Source organism: Phlebotomus papatasi, chromosome 2, assembly GCF_024763615.1.
Source record: "Phlebotomus papatasi isolate M1 chromosome 2, Ppap_2.1, whole genome shotgun sequence".
NCBI classification, from domain to species: Eukaryota; Metazoa; Arthropoda; class Insecta; order Diptera; family Psychodidae; genus Phlebotomus; species Phlebotomus papatasi.
In genome coordinates this window covers 13,921,782-13,945,904 of record NC_077223.1, presented here as the reverse complement: position 1 = coordinate 13,945,904, position 24,123 = coordinate 13,921,782, and the positions used below count along the sequence as shown (strand labels likewise).

The 24,123-nt window shown below is 36.6% G+C and overlaps 2 protein-coding genes across 6 annotated transcripts in view; one reads left to right on the top strand and one right to left on the bottom strand.

Moving 5' to 3' along the window:
• The window catches only part of LOC129803853 (ATP-dependent helicase brm), a 36,462-nt gene extending 12,534 nt beyond the window's left edge, over positions 1 to 23,928 (top strand). For 2 of the 5 annotated variants that reach the window (XM_055850668.1, XM_055850667.1), the window contains exons 3-9: positions 5,389 to 5,886; positions 5,947 to 6,579; positions 9,015 to 9,629; positions 11,419 to 12,307; positions 15,813 to 16,792; positions 16,864 to 17,413; positions 23,348 to 23,928. In XM_055850668.1, coding sequence (XP_055706643.1) covers positions 5,389 to 5,886; positions 5,947 to 6,579; positions 9,015 to 9,629; positions 11,419 to 12,307; positions 15,813 to 16,792; positions 16,864 to 17,413; positions 23,348 to 23,559 — 4,377 coding nt within the window. In that variant the 3' untranslated portion in view covers positions 23,560 to 23,928. Of the gene's footprint in view, positions 1 to 5,388; positions 6,580 to 9,014; positions 9,630 to 11,418; positions 12,308 to 15,812; positions 16,793 to 16,863; positions 17,414 to 23,347 lie in introns of all 5 variants that reach the window. The other 3 variants (XM_055850666.1, XM_055850664.1, XM_055850665.1) reach the window with 2 other exon arrangements.
• On the bottom strand, positions 867 to 2,520 carry LOC129803859 (inositol monophosphatase 1-like). Its single transcript, XM_055850675.1, has 2 exons — positions 2,049 to 2,520; positions 867 to 1,985 (listed from the first exon to the last, which is right to left on the bottom strand). The coding sequence occupies exons 1-2, from the start codon at positions 2,267 to 2,269 to the stop codon at positions 1,355 to 1,357; spliced, it is 852 nt and encodes a 283-aa protein (XP_055706650.1). The 5' UTR covers positions 2,270 to 2,520; the 3' UTR covers positions 867 to 1,354.
• Positions 23,929 to 24,123: the final 195 nt, after the last annotated feature.

Here is a 24,123-nt window from a genome sequence, read left to right as displayed (position 1 = left end):
CGTAAAGTCAAAATCCTGAAGTATGGACAAAATCCTGAAATGAGTAAAATCTTAAATGATCAAAATCCTAAAGAATACGAAATTATACGGAGGATAATGTGTGGGAACAATTTCCTAAAACAGAAAATTTCCCTTTGCCTCCAGTAAACACGGGTACAATTGTGGGACTAGGTATGACACTGTTAAAAATTCGAGGTTTTGGCTTCTGGGATTTTGGTTTTCGGGATATTGGCTTTTGGGTTTTTGGCTTAAGGATTTTCAGTCATTCGGGATTTCGGCTTTAGAGATTTTGGCGTTCTGGATTTTGGCTTTTAGGATTTTGTCCGGGATCTGTTCATGCCTTTTACAAACCCTCGATCAGAGAACGGCGGGACAAATTCAGGCAGCTGAAGTATTTTTTTAAGAATCGGCAAGACTACTGACAATCTACTCAAAATTCCGAATGGGCCAAAATCCCGAATTCTTGATTCTTCGCTCTTGCTGGACGCAAAGGGAAATTTTCTGTGTCCGAAGTATTCTTTTTAAGAATCTGCAAACTCTGACAATCTACTTATTTTTTTTTATTGAAATCGTGAAAATACAAAATAAAGAAAAGTATAAGGATTCAGTAAATTATGGAATATTTATCATTTGAAACAGTATTATTTTGCTAATTATAGAAGTTTCAGTATCTCGCTGTTCAAAGCGTTGCCTTTGTAGTGCAGAATTCTTCGGTTTGATCCTTGGTTGAACTACCTCATCGAGCGAAAGAAAAGTCAATAAACAATTTTCTCACCAAAATTAAGGGCAACAAACAATGATAAATACTTTTGTAAACTTTAGCGAGCACTTCATTACTGAAACTAAATTAAATTAATAATACGAGCTTTAAATTAATGTATTGAAAAATTTATTTTTCACAAAATTCCCAAATTATTCCTTTTTAATATTGCTTTAATGTAAGATGTTATTATTATTTTACGTAACGAGTTTTTCTATGACTGCTCTATTTCACTATTTCTTATGCCCAACGCACAATAACTTTTGTTTAGTAAACATGTTTTTGACTTTTCAATGAGAGTGAGTGAGATCTAAATCTAGTCATCTCGCTCATTCTCATGGGAAATTTTGAAAACATGTTTACAAACAAAAATTATTGTGCGCTGATCATTACAATTCAAAGAGAGCTCCTCAATGATGATTAAATCATTTAACTAAAAGCTGACCCTTATCTACAGCCAATCAAAAATTTTTGCAGTGTAATGAATTATTATCAATAATATTAGCATCCAATACTGATAATGTGCAATTCAGGAAATATAAATATTGAAGTTTTCCATGTGAGAGGACGTTGCAGAATCAAAAGATGATTTTCCTACTTATCCCTTAATTCCAATACTTTTCCACTGACTTCGCGATTGAAGGTGAGAATTTGCTGGTGTAGCTCTTGATTTGCTGATACACAGATACTCCCATTCATGATGTCATAGGGTGATCCATCAGGATGTGAAATTATTCCACCTGCTTCCTGGACAATAATAGCTCCAGCTGCCAAGTCCCATGGATAAATTCCAATCACTTGGTAGACATCGAGAATACCGCGAGCAACGTAGACTAGCCCTAGAACGGCTGATCCTACTGCTCGAATTCCGGAAACTCGATTGGTTAGGGCATAGGTTCGAACCATAATGTCATTGCGGTATTTGTCCCGTGATGCCAGGGATGGTTCATCGCCCACGAGGGAGTTTATGAGATTTGTAATGGGGCTTGTGTGGATTTTCTGGCCATTCATTGTGGCTCCTTTCCCACGGCGAGCACAGTAGATTTCTCGCTGGATGGGAGCGGAAACGACACCAAGAACTAGTTCTTTGCGATATGCAAGGGCAACGGAAATGGCTACAAGTGGATAGCCATGGACGAAACTCGTGGTACCGTCAATAGGGTCGATAATCCATGTGGGATTGTCAGTTAGAGGTTCCTTGGCATGTTTCTCTTCAGCAATTATTCTGGAAGGATTGCAAGGATTATTTAGGATATTCTTAGATTGTTCGTTCTATAACTTTGCTCACTTGTGTTCTGGGTACTTTTTGTGGATTTCAGACACGAGGAAATCCTCCACTTGCCCATCGTATTCCGTGACTAAGTCAAATACACTCGTTTTTGTCTCTACCTTCTTCACAGCGTCAATACCACGTCTCACAATATCACCGGCTTTCTCAATTGCTTCACACATGAATTCCTGACACTCCTGAAGTACATTGTCCTGGGAAAAATCACTAGTTTCTGTCATTTTTACTGAATTCTTGATGTTTGCCCTTTAAGACAAATCTCACGACTGTGACAATTTTTGATTCAGCTGAAAGTGAGGTGGAACTTTAGTGGAAAATGATTGGGGAAGTAGTCATTCGCGTAAATCGATAAAAAGTGCAAATGAGACGAAGGCTTTTTTGTGGCAGAGTCACGTTGGAGAGAATGAAATGACTGGATGAAGATTTGTGCGCTTGTGTTGATAAATGCCAAGAGTTGAGTTTGTATTTGCCGGGACTGTCATGCACAGAGAGTATCTCGGAAAATCCCACTAATATTGTCAATGAGAATTTTCCACTGTCAGTGAACTGTATTTAAGTAACTGAAAATACGACAAAATTCTGCCAAAAAAATCAAAAATAGGGTCGAGACATCCCTTTTTGGCTTCTATGCATTTTTAAAAAATGAATGCCTCTTAAAATTTTAAAATTGTAATCCCCAAAAAGAAACCTACATGATTTCTCAACATTTTTTTATCAGTTCAGAACAAGCTGGAGATAATTCTAATTATCTTTCTTCATTCACATGCATGTTTTCAAAAATATGCTTATATAATATTAATTGAGATATTTTAGAACAGACATGTACTAAAAATTAGTACTCTTACGGATTTGATCAGAGGGGTCAGAGATTGCGATGACAGGAGATGTACAGACAAAATCAGAGGGTCTAATGGGTCTAATCTCAAAACACTTTATTTAAAATTTAACGTTTTTTGCGTTAATACATCCTTAATTGCTTAATTAATTGCTTGGCCGAAATTACACTCAAAGTGGCCGAAATATAAAGCTTGCCGAAATTTGGCACATTTACCCAATACATCTAAACCATCTAAACAAAATTTTTTCATGCGGTAAATTTGAAGTGGACTTTTTATGAATATTTAGCGCTAAAAATAGGCTGAAAAATTCGATGCAGAAAATTTTTGCATACCTCACGGCTTTTCCATTCCAAAGATAAATTCCTAGGAATATGCAATTTTTTGTGTAATAGGAGTGAATTCATGAAATTTTTTCAGTCATGACAATGTCATTCAAACCGGAACTCCATGTATTTCATTCACTGAAAGGTGCATAATACACCTAAGCTTGGACTTAACATGAGAAAAATCGACTTACATTCTTGCGGGTATAAGTTGCTCTTGTGAAGTATAGGGATAAACGTAAAATATAGTATAGCGTAATACTCATCCCATAAAGCAAACCTGTACTCGTTAAAAGTCGTGTAATATCGGAAATTTTGTGTTGATAATTCTAATGGAAATTGCAGATAGCTGTGCTGGTAACACTATAATCCCGCTTATTTGCGGTGCCATGATGAATATATTTGCTCCAAAAAGATATAATAGAAAGAAAAACTCACATAAAAAGAAATTGTTTTCGTGATATCTTTGTCAGAAGACGGGTAGCTCTTCACTACACACCCTTTTCCTTGAATCTTGTAGAAATACAAAGAAATTAAAAGTAAATATCACTACAAATGGAAAGTTCTTAAATTGCGCGCAATTCAACTGTGAGAGAGAGATAGAGAGACAAATATTCAATTGGCAAACGTCTGGCGACGCTGCGGTTGCGAAAAATTTCTAAAATGCGACAAAATATTTTCTTCTCTAATTTATGCTTATTAGCAGGTCGTGTCCCTGCTTGTAATACGTACTTTTGCATTCCTTATTAAGCAAAATAGTGTTATACAAAAGGATTTTTTTTCAAACCTATCCTGAATTTTGAGACAGCTCAAAAGTATATGAGTCTTCCAGCTCAAAATTTCATCCCAATGTTTTTGTTGTAAAATCGACAAGTATTTACAAGCAAGCTCAATAGCTGTATTCAACTAAATTATAAAAAGGATTTTCTTGTGAAAATGACTTAACTCTAAGGAATTAAGCAATTTTAACATTAAAAAACCCCTCATTTTCTCTACGTGAATTTTCGCGGCATTTCGAAGAATCTTAACAGGCACCACCATATTCCCTTCGGCTTTTATTTTAACTCAGGCCTGCCATAAAGAGCATCGAATAGCGTCCCTTATACAACGTATGCTTAAAAGCAGGCCGTAACAATACAAATATTTCACAATTTCACAGTAGCGAAAAACTTTCAGGCTTCGCACATATTCTGCCTTCGAACATTTCATATTTTTTCCATATTCCTTTATTGAATCTGACCTACAACAATATATTTTAATAGCTAGTCTTAAGTGACACATATTTAGAAAAAATAGGTCAAATTCGTTAAAGAAATGTGGGAAAAATATGAAGAGTTCAAAGGCAGAGTGTGTGCCAAGCCTGAAAGCCTTTCCCTAATATACAAAAAGTGATGCTGTAAGAATAATTAGAGTAATTATCTAGTTTTCTGGTTGACCGGTCGGTAGTTCATTAAAAAAGAAAAACCGCTTCTAGAGAGAAAACGGTAAGGGATATTAATTTGTGGTTTTAGGTGCCGTAGATGGAATGACTTTGTCCCCTGTTGTTTGTGAGCTTTTATTTAATTCTAGCATTTAAAAGATAGTCTTTACCGATTGAATATGGTAGATCGGGTCCGTGAAGACCATTCCTACGTCCTAGAATTAAAGAAAACCTTCGAACAATAAGGGGTAAAGTCACCCGAAGCTATACGGTAAATCCCAAATAACCCGTGTCTCTTTTAAAGAGTGAATAATCCGATTTCAAAGATCCCTATGATTCGAAGTTTGGAAATGACATTTAAAGTACCTGATGAAAATTTAATGAGCAAATTTTGCTCATAAATTTGCTCAATTCTCATTAATTTGCTCATTAATTATCTATCGTATTTATGCTATTTTAACCTATTTAAACCAATTTTTGTGACTCGAGTCCACTTTTTTATCACTAAATGAATCGATTTCTAAAAGCTCTTGACGAAAATTGCACAATTTAGGACACATATCAGCAACAATTAATGTGAATCACATTAAAATTTTAATGTGAAATTCTCTAGTGTGATAACTTCGTAAGTCTAAGTAATCAGGGACTACTTTTTTATATAGTATAATTTTGTTTTGGTGTATTTATTGGTGTGTTTTGCGTGTTAAATCGTAAAATAAATAATTTTTCCACTTTTTAACATTGTGAATGTTCTGTAGGGACCTCCTGGTCCACCTCCGGGTCAAGGACAACCACCTGGTGGTCCTCCGGTGGGTCCTCCACCAGGTGGTCCACCGCCCGGCCAGGAGAACTTGAGTGCCCTCCAGAGGGCAATTGATTCAATGGAGGAGAAGGGTCTGCAGGAAGATCCGCGGTATTCGCAATTATTGGCCCTCAAGGCTAATTCTAAGCAGCAGATTCTCAATGTCAATCAGATGCATATGCTGCGTGCACAGATAATGGCCTATCGTCTGCTGGCACGCAATCAGCCACTGACTAAGCAGATTGCAGCTGTGATTCAGGGTCAGAGGCCAGATGGTACACCACCACAGTGTCCAACACCACCGGCAAGTCCCTTTCAGCAGCAACAGCAGGCACAGCAGCAGCAAATGCAGCAGCAGCAGGCGCAGCAACAGCAACAGCAGCAGCCACAAATGCCGGGACCTCCGCAGCAGCAGACAAAGTCACCCAATATGGATCAGAAACCGCCACCACCGGTGAGTTTCGGCGGGAGTCAAATGGGCTATAGAGTTGCTCATGTGAACGCTTTCCCGCAGGTGAGCGGTGGCCAGCCACCGGTTCAGAGTCCGATGGCGGGCATGGTGCCGAGTGGTCAGCCGCCACATGGGCAACAGCCGCCTCCGCAGCAGCAACAACCGCCGCATATGCATCAGCAGCAGCAGCAACAACCGGCTAGACCGAGTTCTCAGGGTCCAGCTCAGGCACCACGGCCAGGAGCCCAGGCTCCGCCACAGCCTCAGCAAATGCCCAAGCAGAATCGTGTGACCACTGTTCCCAAGCCGGCTGGTCTCGATCCCATTACCATTCTGCAGGAGAGAGAGAATCGCTTGGCCACCAGGATTGCCCTGCGAATGGAAGAGTTGACCAATTTGCCCACATCGATGCCGGAGGATTTGAGAATTCAGGCACAGATTGAATTGCGAGCTCTGCGGGTGCTCAACTTCCAGCGACAGCTTCGCAGTGAGATTATCCAGTGCACCAGGAGGGACACAACTCTCGAGACAGCTGTCAATGTGAAGGCGTACAAGAGGACAAAGCGTCAGGGATTGCGAGAGGCTAGAGCCACGGAGAAGCTGGAGAAGCAGCAGAAATTGGAGGCAGAACGCAAGAGGAGGCAGAAGCACCAGGAATTCCTCGCGGCTGTTCTGCAGCATGGCAAGGATTTCAAGGTAAGACTTTTCTCTGGTTTTCAGCCTTTTTGATTAACCCTTTAAGGACGAGAAGCTTTCCGCTGAGCGAAATTCAATCAAATCAAGTTTCCCTCGATATTTTAGCCTAAGTAAGAGATTTACGGTTAAAAAGAAATTTTCCCATCGCTAGGAGTCCTGGAAAACTATGGGTCATATATGACCCAATCGTCCTTAAAGGTAAAAAAGCACAAAATTTTCCAGACGACTAGTATACTCGTTTGCTCTGTTATTTTTGAAAGATAAATAACTTGAATAGGGGGAGGCTTTGAACTTTCGCACACACAAATGATGTTCAAGTTCAGTGATTTTTTCTGACTACCATGCAAACCGTATGGATTCTCCAACTATGCCAAAAAAATGTCTTACTGATAAGGTTCATAATCCCATCAAACAAACTCCCAGGAAATCCTTAGATTTTCCTCCAGAGGAAAATGAAAATTTAATGGCGATTTGTCCGATAGATGAATGAAATTTCTATTTTCGCACACGATTCACGCCATCATTGAACACCCCATTTTCACCGTAAATTTTGCACCGGACCCTGAAAGTTGCACATCATTGTTTGAAGGGAACTTTAATCTACTTGATTAAACCGTTTTTATAACGAATAAAACGCTTTAATATCACTTTTTTGGAACTTTTCTGAGAGATGTTTTATTGACACTAAAAACCATTTTTTTGCTTGATTCTACGAGAATTTCACTCCGAAAACGGTTAAATCTGATGAATACTTTCTTGAAAAGTCCAAATATCACCAAATTTATACGAATCAATAAGTTTTTAAAGCTAAAAATTGACTAAAACTCTGCAAGCGAGAAGACCACACAAGATTCCACCATTCCTCCACGGAGCCGGATATGCACAGAAACGTTTGAATGCGCATCACTGAAGATTTCTCTGTTCCTGCAGCTGCAGGAATCGGGATTTAGATTAGAGGATTTGGACCTGTTTTTATTTTTTGCTTCCTGTGACTAGGAAAAAGGGATTAGACTCTCATTTTTTTCAGGAAAGATGGGATTTAAGGCTAGCTATTACAATATATAGCCATATGTGAGATTCATAAAGGAATATGGGAGAAATATGAAGTGTTTGAAGGTAGCGTATGTGCGAAACATTAAAGCCTCCCCCTATATTTGTAATAATTTAAAAAAAATTTAGAGTACGAGTAAAAATTAAACCGATCAAAAATTTATTTTAAAAAATCTCATTCAATTTTTGGTCTCAAAGAATCTTGAAGACTGGTACACAAAAACAATAATTTTTATGAAAAAATGTTTTATTGTTTAACTTCATTTTTAATTTTTGATATTCATCGAAACAATTTCGAGTACTGGTAACACAGAGATAAATGTCGCATGCCTCACAAATACAATTGGTCTTATAATCCTCTTTTCTGATAGCACCATGTGCACCTCAGTTTTCTTCGAAACATGTCTGATGGTAATGAGTTGGTGCAATGCTGCTTGTCTCTGGGAATTTCAGACGTACAGTTGCACATTGCTGTGGATCCGGGAGTTCTTCCGGAGTTGATGCGTTTTCGATGAAGACTTCAAAGTCCACTTCATCCACGTCTTGTTCCAAATAATATTATGTCGCTTTCGTTCAGAACAAGATTGTCGGCATCATCGCTATCTTCCGGGCATAATATGTGGATCATTTCGGGTTCACTGATCATGAATTTTTTTTTTCCATTTTTGAAGTCATCTACAAGAGTAAAAAGTTATGAATTTACAACATATACGCAGAAGTATCTTATAAATTATCAAAATATTACCTTCTTCAGTCAGTATTGCACTGGGAAATCTCAGATAATTGATATATCACACAATATTACACGAATAATTAACTATTTTGCGCACACATACACAAAAACATGAAACAGTCTAACCTCAAATCTTCGAAAATCCACTAAAGACAAATTCGGTGTTTTTTTACCTGTAGGGACGATTGGGTCATATATGACCCATGAAAATTATGAAGCTTTCCTGAAAATACCAATAAACTATAATTTTTACTTTGTTGAGAAATATTATGTATAGTTATTATAGTTTCTAGTCCCAAGAGGTTTTTGCTTAAAAAAAATTAGAAATATTAAAAATATTAAAATTCAAGCACCAAAGTGAAAATTTGAAAATTCGTTATTTTTGAGCTCAAATATTTTTTAGCTGAAGATTTTCAAAAAATATCCTAGATTCCTACATCTTTCTACTTTGTGATTATTAGACAGAAATAACTTCAGGTAGTCAGGAAAAATTATTTTCTCTATGGGTCACGGGTGACCCAGTCGTCCTTAAAGGGTTAAAATACTCCAACTTTTTGGGACACCTAAACTTCACTTGGGCAACGATAGAGAGCGCGCAAGTCTGAAAAAATTAACCTCAAATTTTGAAAATGTGGCAATGTTTGGTTTACAGGAATTCCACAGGAACAATCAAGCCCGTATGGGGCGCATGAACAAAGCAATTATGAATTACCATGCCAATGCTGAGCGTGAGCAGAAAAAGGAGCAAGAGAGAATTGAGAAGGAACGTATGAGACGTCTAATGGCTGAAGATGAAGAGGGATATAGGAAGTTGATTGATCAGAAGAAGGATAAGCGTCTGGCATTTTTGCTGTCGCAGACAGATGAATACATTGGCAATCTCACAGAAATGGTGAAGCAACACAAGGTGGAGCAGAAGAAGAAGCAGGCTGATGAGATGGTGCGCAAGAAGCGCTGGAAGAGGGAATTGTTGCAGAATGGTGAGTATATGTCAATCGATGAGAGTTGCCAGGCGGCCGATTTGCGCGTGACGGTGATGGATCCCAGCACTGGGCAGAAGCTCCAGGGTGAGGAGGCACCGATGCTGCGTGATCTGCATCGTTGGCTTGAGGCTCATCCGGGATGGGAATGGGTGGAGAGTGAAAGTGATTTGGATAGTGATGAAGAGGAAGAGAGGCGGAAGGAGAAGAAGGAAGCTGAGGATAACCAGAACAAGGGAGATAAGACCGAAGAAGACAAGACCAAGGAGATGATCAAGAAGGCAAAGGTAAGTTTTTATAATGCAGTTATTCCATTTAGAAAAAATCTTTTATTTAGAAAAAATAGAAATTATAATGCAGTTATTAAATTTAGAAAAAGAAGAAATTGCCTTAAATTGTGCTATTCCAATGAAAAATTAAAAGGGGAAATCTTTCTGCTGAACATTTTTTTTAGTACTGTACTGCTCTCATTTGCTTCTGCATTATCGACTTTTCTTTGTGTTGGTTCTTGTCTCGACTATTTGGTGGTTTTAGAACATGTCGATGACCGGAGAAAATAGTCATGAGAGGAACCACCACAAAGAAAAGTCGATAACGCAGAAGCACATGAGAACAGTAAAGTGCTAAAAAAATGTTTATTTCTAAACGCAAAAGCACCATAACCGTTCTTTTTATTAAATTTTTTTTTCTGAATAAACGACTTATTTTAGAACAAAACTTTTTTCTCGAATTTTTGAAACAGGTGTTACAAATATTTCAATTTTTTCTCTATGATTACTTTGATATCTGGAATCTTCCAAGTGTGTACTAAAAAAAAATCCAGCGGTATTTCTTGAACATGTTTAAAATTTAGTACAAAGGAGTACTGAGGAATTGCATAAAGCTTTCCGTTCCGGAGGTAGAAATAGTAATTGAATGTGGCAGACATCAACCAATTGCGGAGGATATCCAATGACGCTTTCACTAGATTTCACTGTAAATGGTCGAGATTAATAAAATTCATGTAATTAGGTAAAGAAAAAAAAGTGAAGTTCCGTTCTATGCTTTTCATCAAGTGATGCATTTTTAAGAAATTGGCATAAAATATTTTCAGTTCGTGGTATTTTAGACCTTGACTTATCCAATTAAACAGATTTTTATTCGCAGTGTAAAAACGGTTGAAAACGTTGTACATAGGCCGAATCTTTCACTCATATACCATCAAATAGTTTATTTCACTTAGAAATTCTGAATTTAAGCCGCGTAGATTTAGTACAGGCATGTACTAAATTTTAGTTCAAACGTTTTTTATTATATTCTTCTATTTGTCGTATTCGGGGATATAACGTAGACATATAGTATTCAGAATACCCAAATTAAAGAGATTATATTGCTATTCCAATAAAAAATTTATCATTTTTATTTGAGATATTTTTAGCTCTTGAATGTTTAGTCGAGACAGGTACCAACACAAAGAACAAATGATAATATAGAAGCACTTGAGAATAGTCAAATGCTAAAAATATGTTCAGGAAAGAGATTTTTCCATTTTATTTTTCATAGGAATAGCACAATCAGGTGCCCTTGATCATGAAACAAAATAGTGTATACTTCAGTGATCTTATCATATCATTTTTGAAAAACTGTGCTCATAAGTACGCATAAGTACGTATCTCTGTAAACCCTGTCTATTTCGGTTTAGAGTTAGTTCCCAGTAACAGTCTTGTCTTGGTTCGTTATTAGTACTCGCCCGTCGAGATTAGTACTCAAATAAATTTGTACGCATTGGAACAAAATTCCACGAAGTTTTTTTCAAGAATCCTAATTGTTGCATCGTTTTTAAGTTTTCATATTTTATTTTAAATTAATTTAGTACACACTTGTACGAAAATATTGGTACAGTTTTTTGGAATACTTCAATTGGGATTCAAACAAATTTGTACGCATTGGAACAAAATTCCACGAAGTTGTTTTTAAGAATCCTAATTGCTGCACGGTTTTTCAGTTTTCAAATTTATTTTGAATTATTTTAGTACAGACATGTACTAAAATATTAGTACAAACAGTTTTTTGGAATACTTCAATTGGGATTTTCAGGTGGAGGATGATGAGTATCGAACGGAAGAACAAACATACTACAGCATTGCCCATACAGTTCACGAGAGTGTAACTGAGCAGGCTAGTATCCTGGTGAATGGGAAGCTAAAGGAATACCAGATAAAGGGTCTTGAATGGTTGGTGTCTCTGTACAACAATAATTTGAATGGAATCTTGGCTGATGAAATGGGTTTGGGCAAAACGATTCAAACTATCGCTCTGATTACGTATTTGATGGAGAAGAAGAAGAACAATGGACCATTCTTGGTCATTGTACCCCTTTCTACATTGTCTAATTGGGTTTTGGAATTTGAGAAATGGGCGCCATCTGTGTGCGTTGTGTCGTACAAAGGAAGTCCAGCTGGACGACGTCATGTGCAGAATCAGATGAGATCAACTAAATTCAATGTACTCCTCACAACGTATGAGTATGTCATCAAGGATAAGTCGGTTTTGGCCAAATTGTCCTGGAAGTACATGATTATCGATGAAGGTCATCGTATGAAGAATCATCATTGCAAATTGACTCAAGTGCTCAATACGCACTACAATGCACCCCATCGGCTTTTGCTAACAGGAACTCCGCTACAGAATAAATTGCCTGAGCTCTGGGCCCTACTAAACTTCCTCCTTCCGTCGATCTTTAAGAGTTGCTCGACATTCGAGCAATGGTTCAATGCTCCGTTCGCTACAACGGGCGAGAAGGTGGAACTGAATGAGGAAGAAACTATTTTGATTATTCGACGTCTGCACAAGGTACTGCGGCCCTTCTTGCTGAGGCGCTTGAAGAAAGAAGTGGAGTCACAGCTGCCGGATAAGATTGAGTACATCATCAAGTGCGAAATGTCTGGATTGCAGAGAGTTCTCTACAAGCACATGCAGAGCAAAGGTAGGGTTTTGTTTGTTTTTTTTTGTAGAATTGAAAATTATTTGTTTTAACATAAAAACTAAAAAAAAGATGTTTTTTTAAAGTGATTAATAAAGCTTATGCTGGAATTCCTTATAATTTTTAAGCAGAAAACTTGAGGATGTTCTGAATTTGAATTGTTTTAGGCCACGCCCCTTTTTAATTTATGACCTAATGACAGTGATATTTTCTTATACAAAATCATAGGGTGGAATAACCGGCTATCGCCATGTTTAGGAAAAAATTAAATTCAATTAATCATAACTTTTGAATCCTTGTTACAAGATAAGTCAAATTTGACACAAAGTTACTTAGATGTATTGGCTCTAGATACGTGAAAACAATAATCCTAGAACATAACGCTGGACTACTTAAAAAACTGATTTTTATTAATATTGCAAAAATAACCATTTCGTCGCCACTTTTTACCACTTTTCGCCAGTTTTGTAAAATTTGTAACCACTTTTCGCCACCCACTTGAAAAGAACCACACTCGGTTATTTTAGGCAATGCTATGAAAAGAATACATTCACCATTTCTCTTTCCTTGTGATCACTTTATTATTACTCTCTTTAAATGATTTTTCTTCACTTTTATTTGAGAATTCAAATTATGGGGCTTTTGCAGAAAGTAAACAATGCAGATTTGACAACTGAGAATGTACGAAGTGAAGTTAGCGTCGCCTATTGAAAAGATATGGCGACAGGTGGTAAAATCAATTCCAGAATATTACCACTTCTCGCCATGCCTCATTTTTATACAAAAATAATATAAAATGAAATATTAATTGACTAAATACAAATTTTATGTATTCCACAAGTGCAATTAAATATTCAATAGACAAATTATTTACCCAAATAGGTATTTTTGGCCTGATGAAAATTTGACGACACTTAGTACATTTGGTAAGAGATGTTGGATTCGATGCACTTGCTTAAAATATTGCTCTAAAAAGTGATCAAAATCGTGAATCCAAAACGAATAATTATTATTTTTCGATTCTATGCGTAGAAGCAGAAACAATACAAAAAAATTGCGACTCATTTATTTCATAAATTGCGAAAAATAGCGATTTCAATGTAAGTGGCGAGAAGTGGGGCACTGGCGAGAACTGGTGATTCCACCCTAGTTATATGGAATTCTATACCATTTGCAGAGAAAACCACTGCAATTAATCCAAAATGCGAAGGAAAACTCATTTATGAAAAAATTAGCCACGCCCCTTTTAACATGCGTAACTGAAAGATAAAATCAGGCTATTTTGGCCGTTAGAAATATTTTCTTTAATTTGAAAATTAAGATTATTATAATCAATTCTTACCGTCATTTTGACGATTGACATAACGGATAACTATTTTTTTTGCTGTATTATAAGGCATAAAAAAGATTTTAGCAAAAAATTGGAAAAATAATAAATTAAAGTAACATTTATTTTCTTTAATTTAAAATTTGTAGGGGCGTGGTCTATTAATGCTTGGGAGTTGAAAACGATGGATGCTCTTGGCTGTATGGATTTTTATAGCATTGCTATTTTAAATATTGAAAATTCAATATTGTCAACTGGGGTTGATTTTCTGTATTGCTCTTGAATGGGGCGTGGCCTAAAGTTCTTTATGAATTAATTGACCTTAAAGTAAATTTTCGCTTCCTTCAGGCAGCTAAAAACTTAAAAGATATTAATATTCAAAATATTTCAGCTTAATTTTAATTTTTGATCTTGACTTTATATTTAAATAAGGTCAAGTAAAAAGTTCTGAGGCCTTTTAAGATTTACGAGGGCAGTCTCAGAAGTCCCTGGCCTCGGAGGGAAGACAAAAAATATTTTGAACTTTTTTATTTCTCAACATAGTCTCCTTGTAGGCCGACACACTTTTCCCAATGATGCTGGATAGCCTCTATACCCATCTTATAGTGGGCCAATCCATCTCAAGACGACCGAAAAAATCGCAAATCGCGGGGTCATGGTCTCAGATGTTTCTGAGTTTTACATATGTTAAAATACACGATCAAATAATATACCTCTATTTTTTTTTCGCCCAAAAAAAATTCCTGGCCAGAGATACATGGCGCCAAAGATGGCGTCTCGCGCTTCATTCGTCAAATGAGATTTTTGGAAAATATTTCAAAATGCTCTATCTCGCGAACGGGTTGAGATTTCTTCTTACTCTTTTTTTTATTTGAAAGATAATTTTATACTCTTTAAAATGATATACGAGTTTTCGCATTATCTGCTCAAGTTTTTTTTTGTAACGGTTTTTTGAATTTTTTTTTGAAAAAAATTAAGAATTAATTTTTCTCAAAAAACCCCATTCTCAAAAATTTTCATTTCTTTTACTGTTGATCAGTAACATTGAGTACTACATTCCCTGAAAAGGCGAGCTTCCACTTTTTTTTCAGGAAATACAGTACTCCACAATGCTTATAAACAGTTAAAATATCAAAATTTTTCGAACTCGCGTTTTTCAAAAAATTTTTTTTTTTGATTTTCAAATAAAAATGCATTTTATTAACAAATTTACAACTTTAAGATACATTTAACACACTTGTTAAAATGTTGATTTTTTTAACCTAGAATTTTAAAAAAAAATTAATTTTTCAAAAAAAATCCAAAAATTTTCAAAAAAAATTTTTTTGAAAATTTTTGATCAATAAATTTTCTATGAAATAATGTCCTCTAGGTATTTTTTCAAATTTACGGAAGCCCATAATGAAGCGAATCAAAATATGATAATACCCAATGTCTGATACTATTAGCTCCAGCATTTTTGAGAATAGTCACAAAATTACCTTTTAGAACTCGGCTCGATAAACGTACAGTAGACTCTCGCCAATTCGGCTCTTTTAAGATCGGGTTACTTTTTAATTCGGGCAGCAGTTGAATTTAAAAAAAAAATTGTTGACATTTTTCAAGTGTGATTAAGATTATCAAATGAAGCAAATATGCTCAAATTTGCCATAGTTTGTCTTAGTTCTGATGTGTTTTTGCATTATTAAAGGGTTTTCATGAAATTTACCATAAACATGAGTATGTAAACTGAATATGTGTATGTAGATGAATAATAAGTCGTTGCATTTAAAAAAATGTGTCGCCCGAATTTCTCACTAATTCGGGTGACATCTTGGTCCCAAATGTCCGAATTTGAGAGAGTCTACTGTATTTCCTTACAAAATAGAGAAAAATTATTTTCACAAAGTTGTAGTGATAAATTTTCTATAAAACTGCGCTAATTAGAAATTTTTGAAGTCTTCTCTACCAAACGCAAAATTGTCAAAGAACTTTTTTGAAGAATGTTGTCAGATTGGAAACACCGTTTAGTAAGTTCAGATGCGATTTTTATATCGTGAGGATCATGAGATATTGCTCACTATAAAGTAACCTTACGTAAATGCCTCAGAACCTTTTACGTGACCTGATATTAAGCATGAAGTTTGTTCGAATTCCCTCCTCCAGAAATCTTTTTGGTCAGGAAATAATTTTCTTTTTCAGGTGTTCTCTTGACGGACGGCAGTGAGAAGGGTTCAAAGGGCAAGGGTGGCGCTAAAGCTCTAATGAACACCATTGTACAGCTTCGTAAACTGTGCAATCATCCATTTATGTTCCAGCACATTGAAGAGAAATATTGCGATCATATTGGGGGTCATGGTGTTGTTTCTGGACCTGATCTCTATCGGGTTTCTGGGAAATTTGAACTTCTCGATCGGATCTTGCCGAAGCTCAAGGCAACCAATCATCGAGTTCTGCTCTTCTGTCAGATGACTCAGTGCATGACAATTATTGAGGATTATCTCAGCTGGAGGCAATTCCTCTATTTGCGTCTCGATGGTACGACAAAGGCCGAGGAGCGTGGGGATTTGCTGAAGAAGTTCAATGCTAAGGATTCGGATTATTTTGTCTTCTTACTGTCAACTCGAGCTGGTGGTTTGGGATTGAATCTCCAGGCGGCCGATACGGTGATAATCTTCGATTCGGACTGGAATCCCCATCAGGATCTCCAGGCGCAGGATCGTGCTCACAGAATTGGACAGAGAAATGAAGTGCGAGTGCTGAGGTTGATGACGGTGAATTCGGTGGAAGAGAGAATTCTGGCGGCAGCTCGTTACAAACTGAATATGGATGAGAAAGTCATTCAGGCGGGAATGTTCGATCAGAAGTCAACAGGGAGTGAACGTCAACAGTTCTTGCAGAGTATTCTGCATCAGGATGAGGCTGAGGAGGAGGAGGAGAATGAGGTGCCGGAAGATGAGATGATTAATTTGATGATATCGAGGAGTGATGATGAATTGGAGTTGTTCAAGAAGATGGATGCTGAACGAAAAGTCGAAGAGACGAAAGATGGAAGGCAGAAGGGAAGACTTATTGATGAATCTGAGTTGCCGGATTGGCTAGTAAAAGAGGATGAAGAAGTGGACAGATGGAATTATGAGGAGGATAGTATTCTCGGAAGGGGATCGCGACAGAGAAAAGAGGTGAGTTGAAAGTTACCAAATGGTGCTTAAAAAGGAAGTTTTCGAGTCCGGAATGGAATGTTCTTTTCCAGGTCGACTACACGGATAGTTTGACAGAGAAGGAATGGCTAAAGGCAATAGATGATGGGATTGATTTTGATGATGAGGAAGAAGAGGAGAAAGAAAAGAAGAAAAAAGGTCGAAAGCGCAAAAGCAAGCGTGCTGAAGATTCAGATGATGATAGCGTAAGTGGAATGCCGGTAAAGAAGCGCAAGGGTCAGACGGATCCGAAGTTGAAGAAGCAAATGAAGCGTATTATGAATGTCGTGATGAAGTATTCAGATGCCGATGGACGAATACTCAGTGAGCCTTTTATGAAGTTACCGTCAAAACGGGAACTTCCCGATTACTACGAGATCATCAAGAAGCCTCTGGATATCAAGAAGATCCTCCAGAGAATTGATGATGGAAAATATGTGGATTTCTCCGATCTCGAGCGTGATTTTATTCAATTGTGTCAGAATGCTCAGATCTACAATGAGGAGACCTCTTTGATCTATGCTGATAGCATCATGCTGCAATCGGTCTTCTCAAATGCCAAGCAAAGGGCAGGGGAAGCTGTTGAGGAGTCTGAAGGGGAAGGTAAGTGATGCATTCATTTATTTTCATTTATAATGCTCTAGGAATTTTTAGAAAAATACAAGTAAAAATTCGCAAAAGAGGGAGAAAATTGGGGTAATACTAAAATAGTCAAGGTAACAAAAAGGACACCAGGTTGATTAAAGAAAAGGAGTTTGAACTGTTGAACCTGGGGCAAAATGTGACAAGTCGAAAATGTCAAAATTCAATATCTTCCACGATGAAACACACGAAACCTTCAAAGTTTTATCAAAGGCTTATCACCAGCCTAGATCAGCTTATTGTAGGTGAGATTCTTAACGTGAATTAACTCAGAATGCATGCAAATTCGATTTAGAGCTGAAGTTGGGGGACGCAATTCAGTTATCTTTAATCAAATTCGTGAAATTATACAAATTTTGTATTTAAACCAAAATATCAAGGATTTGGATGGAGTGACAGAAAAGTGATATGGGATCGGGAATCATCGTTTTTTCCATATTGTTTTTTACACTTTTGTTTTTTCCAGTTTGTCTTTGGAATCTTTGTCTTCGGTAATTTTTGTTTTTTGGAAACTTTGTCTTTGGAAATCTTGCCTTTCAAACATTTTGTACAATTTTCGTAAATTTTGTCTGTAACACATTTTGCACAAGTATATTTTATAACTTTCCAAAAATTTCCCTTTTCTCAGAAAATTTCCCTTTGCTCCAAAGGACAAAACTAAAAACTTCCCAAAACACAAAATTCCCTTTTGCCCCAAAGAACGAAACTAAAAATTTCCCAAAACACAGTAGAATTTCCTTTTGCCCAAAATGACAAAACTAAAAACCTCCCAAAAACAGAAAATATCTCTTTGTCCCGACAGGCGATACTGATCACTTCCCAAAACACAGAAAATATCCATTTGCCCTAAAGAACGAAACTAAAAATTTCCCAAAACACAGTAGAATTTCCTTTTGCCCAAAATAACAAAACTAAAAACCTCCCAAAAACAGAAAATATCTCTTTGTCCCGACAGGCGATACTGATCACTTCCCAAAACACAGAAAATATCCATTTGCCCTAAAGGACGAAACTAAAAATTTCCCAAAACACAGTAGAATTTCCTTTTGCCCAAAATGACAAAACTAAAAACCTCCCAAAAACAGAAAATATCTCTTTGTCCCGACAGGCGATACTGATCACTTCCCAAAACACAGAAAATATCCATTTGCCCTAAAGGACGAAACTAAAAATTTCCCAAAACACAGTAGAATTTCCTTTTGCCCAAAATGACAAAACTAAAAACCTCCCAAAAACAGAAAATATCTTTTTGTCCCGACAGGCGATACTGATCACTTCCCAAAACACAGAAAATATCCCTTTGCCCCAAAGGAAGAAACTAAAAATTTCCCAAAACACAGTAGAATTTCCCTTTGCCCCAAAGAACGAAACTAAAAATTTCCCGAAGAAACAGAAAATATCTTTTTGTCCCGACAGGCGATACTGATCACTTCCCAAAACACAGAAAATATCCCTTTGCCCCAAAGGAAGAAACTAAAAATTTCCCAAAACACAGTAGAATTTCCCTTTGCCCAAAATGACAAAACTAAAAACCTCCCAAAAACAGAAAATATCTCTTTGTCCCGACAGGCGATACTGATCACTTCCCAAAACACAGAAAATATCCATTTGCCCTAAAGGACGAAACTAAAAATTTCCCAAAACACAGTAGAATTTCCTTTTGCCCAAAATGACAAAACTAAAAACCTCCCAAAAACAGAAAATATCTCTTTGTCCCGACAGGCGATACTGATCACTTCCCAAAACACAGAAAATATCCATTTGCCCTAAAGGACGAAACTAAAAATTTCCCAAAACACAGTAGAATTTCCTTTTGCCCAAAATGACAAAACTAAAAACCTCCCAAAAACAGAAAATATCTTTTTGTCCCGACAGGCGATACTGATCACTTCCCAAAACACAGAAAATATCCCTTTGCCCCAAAGGAAGAAACTAAAAATTTCCCAAAACACAGTAGAATTTCCCTTTGCCCCAAAGGACGAAACTAAAAATTTCCCGAAGAAACAGAAAATATCTTTTTGTCCCGACAGGCGATACTGATCACTTCCCAAAACACAGAAAATATCCATTTGCCCTAAAGGACGAAACTAAAAATTTCCCAAAACACAGTAGAATTTCCTTTTGCCCAAAATGACAAAACTAAAAACCTCCCAAAAACAGAAAATATCTCTTTGTCCCGACAGGCGATACTGATCACTTCCCAAAACACAGAAAATATCCATTTGCCCTAAAGGACGAAACTAAAAATTTCCCAAAACACAGTAGAATTTCCTTTTGCCCAAAATGACAAAACTAAAAACCTCCCAAAAACAGAAAATATCTCTTTGTCCCGACAGGCGATACTGATCACTTCCCAAAACACAGAAAATATCCATTTGCCCTAAAGGACGAAACTAAAAATTTCCCAAAACACAGTAGAATTTCCTTTTGCCCAAAATGACAAAACTAAAAACCTCCCAAAAACAGAAAATATCTTTTTGTCCCGACAGGCGATACTGATCACTTCCCAAAACACAGAAAATATCCCTTTGCCCCAAAGGAAGAAACTAAAAATTTCCCAAAACACAGTAGAATTTCCCTTTGCCCCAAAGGACGAAACTAAAAATTTCCCGAAGAAACAGAAAATATCTTTTTGTCCCGACAGGCGATACTGATCACTTCCCAAAACACAGAAAATATCCATTTGCCCTAAAGGACGAAACTAAAAATTTCCCAAAACACAGTAGAATTTCCTTTTGCCCAAAATGACAAAACTAAAAACCTCCCAAAAACAGAAAATATCTTTTTGTCCCGACAGGCGATACTGATCACTTCCCAAAACACAGAAAATATCCCTTTGCCCCAAAGGAAGAAACTAAAAATTTCCCAAAACACAGTAGAATTTCCTTTTGCCCAAAATGACAAAACTAAAAACCTCCCAAAAACAGAAAATATCTTTTTGTCCCGACAGGCGATACTGATCACTTCCCAAAACACAGAAAATATCCCTTTGCCCCAAAGGAAGAAACTAAAAATTTCCCAAAACACAGTAGAATTTCCTTTTGCCCAAAATGACAAAACTAAAAACCTCCCAAAAACAGAAAATATCTCTTTGTCCCGACAGGCGATACTGATCACTTCCCAAAACACAGAAAATATCCCTTTGCCCCAAAGGAAGAAACTAAAAATTTCCCAAAACACAGTAGAATTTCCCTTTGCCCCAAAGGACGAAACTAAAAATTTCCCGAAGAAACAGAAATTTTCCTTTTGCCCTGAGGGACGAAACTAAGAACTTCAAAAAACACCATTGTAATATCATTATTTCATTTAATAAAATATATACTTGTTTACAATATATGAAAGACAAGATTTCCAAAGACAAAGTTTCCAAAAAAAAAAAAAAACAAAAATTACCGAAGACAAAGATTCCAAAAACAAACTGGGAAAACAAAAGTGTAAACAACAAATTGGAAAAAAACAAAGATTCCGCAAACGACTTTGTGAGACTTTCCATTTAAAACCCTATTTTAAGTGTCTTGGTCGAGTAGAAGCAATCAAATTGGCATCTTAGTGGTTTCAAAGCGTTATTATGGGAAAAATCAATAAATAAATAAAATAAATAACGGAAAAATCGGAAAGATAGCGTAGTGTGAGCGGAAAATGATGTATGGACGAAATGTAGAGACAAATGTCCTCTACAATTATACTAAAGTAATCATCAAGATCAGTTAAAAGCGTGTCGAGATAATTAAGGTTATGTGTTAAAAAAATTGTTTTTCGACTGTGGCGCCCCTAGCGTTGGTCATACGAAGTTAAAATGTTCTAGAAAGTTGTTACGCTTTGCGAGATCTTTAATTTGTCAAAATCGGTCAAATAGAACGGGAGATAAGGCGTTTTGAATTTCGTGAACATTGATCCGTGATATCTCCGGTTCTATTATAACCACAGCGAACCACGTCACTTTTTGGAAACTTCATAGCCTAGACTAGACTATAACACTCTAAAATTTGATTAACTTGCACAATTGCGTTTTTGAGAAAAATGAGTTTGAATTTTGATGAATTTTGACGCTATTGCATCGCCACCCGTGGTGACTTTGTGAACTTTGAACTCAAAAATTCTCCCAAAATAACTAAGGAGCAATACAATTGATTTTCGGATAAAAATTACTTATCAGTTCATGACAGTTTTATAAAATCGATTGGAATCGGTTCAAGCTTAACAGGAATCCCAAGACCTTTCGAACGAGCCCAAAGATGATTTCTTTCGGTTGAGGAATATGTTCTCTGCCTTATGGTAATATCAATATAGTAACATCAAAATTTTTGGAGGGGAAAGGGAGACTGACACAAGAACGAGTTTCGGAATGAAAGTGATAGGGGAAAGTGGTCTGCCTTTGAACGAAAAATGATGTTCAAAATTCGAGATTTTTTTCAGAGTAAACTACAACATGAGTTTTACTTTTCACTATACCAAAATATTCTCTTGTTCATTAAGCTTCTATGCTTACCCCATTCAGGACTCGCAAGTCCTCAGTTTTTCCTGGTGAGGAACTTAAAAATGTTATGTCAATATATTCAAAGGCAGCCTGCATGGTCTGCCTTTGAATGTGTTTGGGCAGCCTTTGAATCTTAATTTTTCACTGAGAATATTAGGGCTGTAACATTAAACGGCCCATAATTGATTAGCATGAACCCTAATGCACTCAATAAAACCACCACTGTAGTCAAAAGTCATTATACAACATTTTTTACATTTTTCTAAAGCATTGTTTTTCACTTGAAAATTTGTAATAAAACGCCATTGAAGTTGACAATTGTCAGTTTGAAACATCTCGGCCGGAGCAAGATAGCATTTTATAAGTATTTGTATGACATTCGTCAGACCAAAGTAGGAGTTCTATTCTGCTCCCGGACAGGAAGCTGTCAGATGTTTCAATGTATGGAAAAAGAGGATTCAAAGGCACACAACATTAAGATTCAAAGGCTGCCGCAGAGCAATATTTGCAAACTTTTATCACTCACAAAATTTGTCTCATCTGAATCAAAATGTATTTGGAGAAATACCATCAAAGAATAACCTTCTATGACTCACAATAGAAGATTTGTTCGAAAAATTATTTTAATTATGAAAAAACACATTAATTGTGGAACATCAAAATTACAGTTTAGAGCTCAGATTCGTTTTTTTACCCTAGCACCTAGAAAATAAGAGCTAGGGTCTGCATTTTTTGATGACTTGTGAGGATTATGAATAGCTATCTAATAGTTAATAGAAAAGAATTTATGCTTTAAAGAAAAGTGAAAAAATTACAATATTCAAAGGCTGCCGCATTCAAAGGCAGACCACTTTCCCCTACTTCAGTCGATACAAATATTCACTGTCACTGATCCAAATACACAGCGCGATGGGCTGTTGTGATATAGGGGAAAGTGCTCTCCCTTCGAACGTTCATGCCTTCGAATAATGTGAATTTCTTTTGTTTTTCGTAAGAGATTTACACTAAATTATCACGGAATTATCAACAATTGATGATAAGCCAAATAATATTTAATAGAAATGTGTAAATCTCTTAGGAAAAATAAAAGAAAATTCACATTATTCGAAGGCATGAACGCTCGAAGAAAAGTACTTTCCCCTAGTACCGGCAATGGGTGAGTACAGAAAAGCTGTGATGTGGTGCGGCATCCGTATCGGGGGATAAGATATAATAGAATTCGGATGCATAAGGGGCCCAATTCTGGGCCCGGATGCATCGGGAATCTGAAATGAAGAACTGACCCTGGAAAAATCTGTGATCTTTTACCGAACTTGATTATGGGAGGGTCACCATGTCACCAGAAGATTTTAGGGCGCGAGGAATTTCGGGATATTGACAAAAGGAAAGGATGTATCCTAAATGCAATCCTTCTGCAGCAGCTGGTTCCTTTGGCGAAGATGACGACAATTCGGACGATGAATCTGGAAGTGTGAAGATGAAGCTGAAACTGTCGAAGGGCGGAGCAGCATCATCTTCATCGTCATCGTCAGCAAAGAAGGCGACGCCTGTTGTGACGACTTCGGGGCGCAGGAAGAGGACTCAGAAGAAGTACACCATCTCTGATGACGATGATGATGACATGGATTGAAAAAGGTGCCCAGGAGGAGGAAGCAAAAGTGGTAGGACTCGATCACAGCAGTAGGTAATTAATAATTATCATGCGCACCAACTTTCTCTTCATCTCTCTAAAATGGGTAAGGTTTATTCGATTAAGAGTCTCCGAGGAAATTTTCGTCTTTTTTTTTGATAGTTCTTTTATCAATTTGTAGTGATTTAGTGATTTTTTCTTTCAATCTAATAAACATTATTAACTAAGTGTATTGTGGAATGTCACGTAGAATGAAGGTAATAGAGGAGTTTTGCTGCTTTTTTAGCTGCAAAAGAAGGGAATGGTGGGAAGGGATTAAACAGAAACGTGACAAAAAAATTGCATAGAATAAATACGATATTCAAAGTAGATTTAACATAATATTATAAAAATTTATGGATTAATTCATGAAGCTTAATAAAATTTCTTCAATACATAATAAAAAGCAAAAAATAGTGTTTTGAAGAACGAAGGAGACAACATTTATTGCATTGAGGTTTCCCAAGTAGAATCCCATTGCAATAGAATTGAATTTTGGACTTCGTCGGTTCGTTATCAGTGTTA

Excerpts from the sequence above, each read along its gene's own strand:
- LOC129803859 (XM_055850675.1), bottom strand. The coding sequence starts at position 2,269 with ATGACAGAAACTAGTGATTTTTCCCAGGACAATGTACTTCAGGAGTGT. Across the intron at positions 1,986-2,048 it reads AAAAAGTACCCAGAACACAA|AATAATTGCTGAAGAGAAAC; the intron begins GTGAGCAAAGTT and ends CAATCCTTCCAG.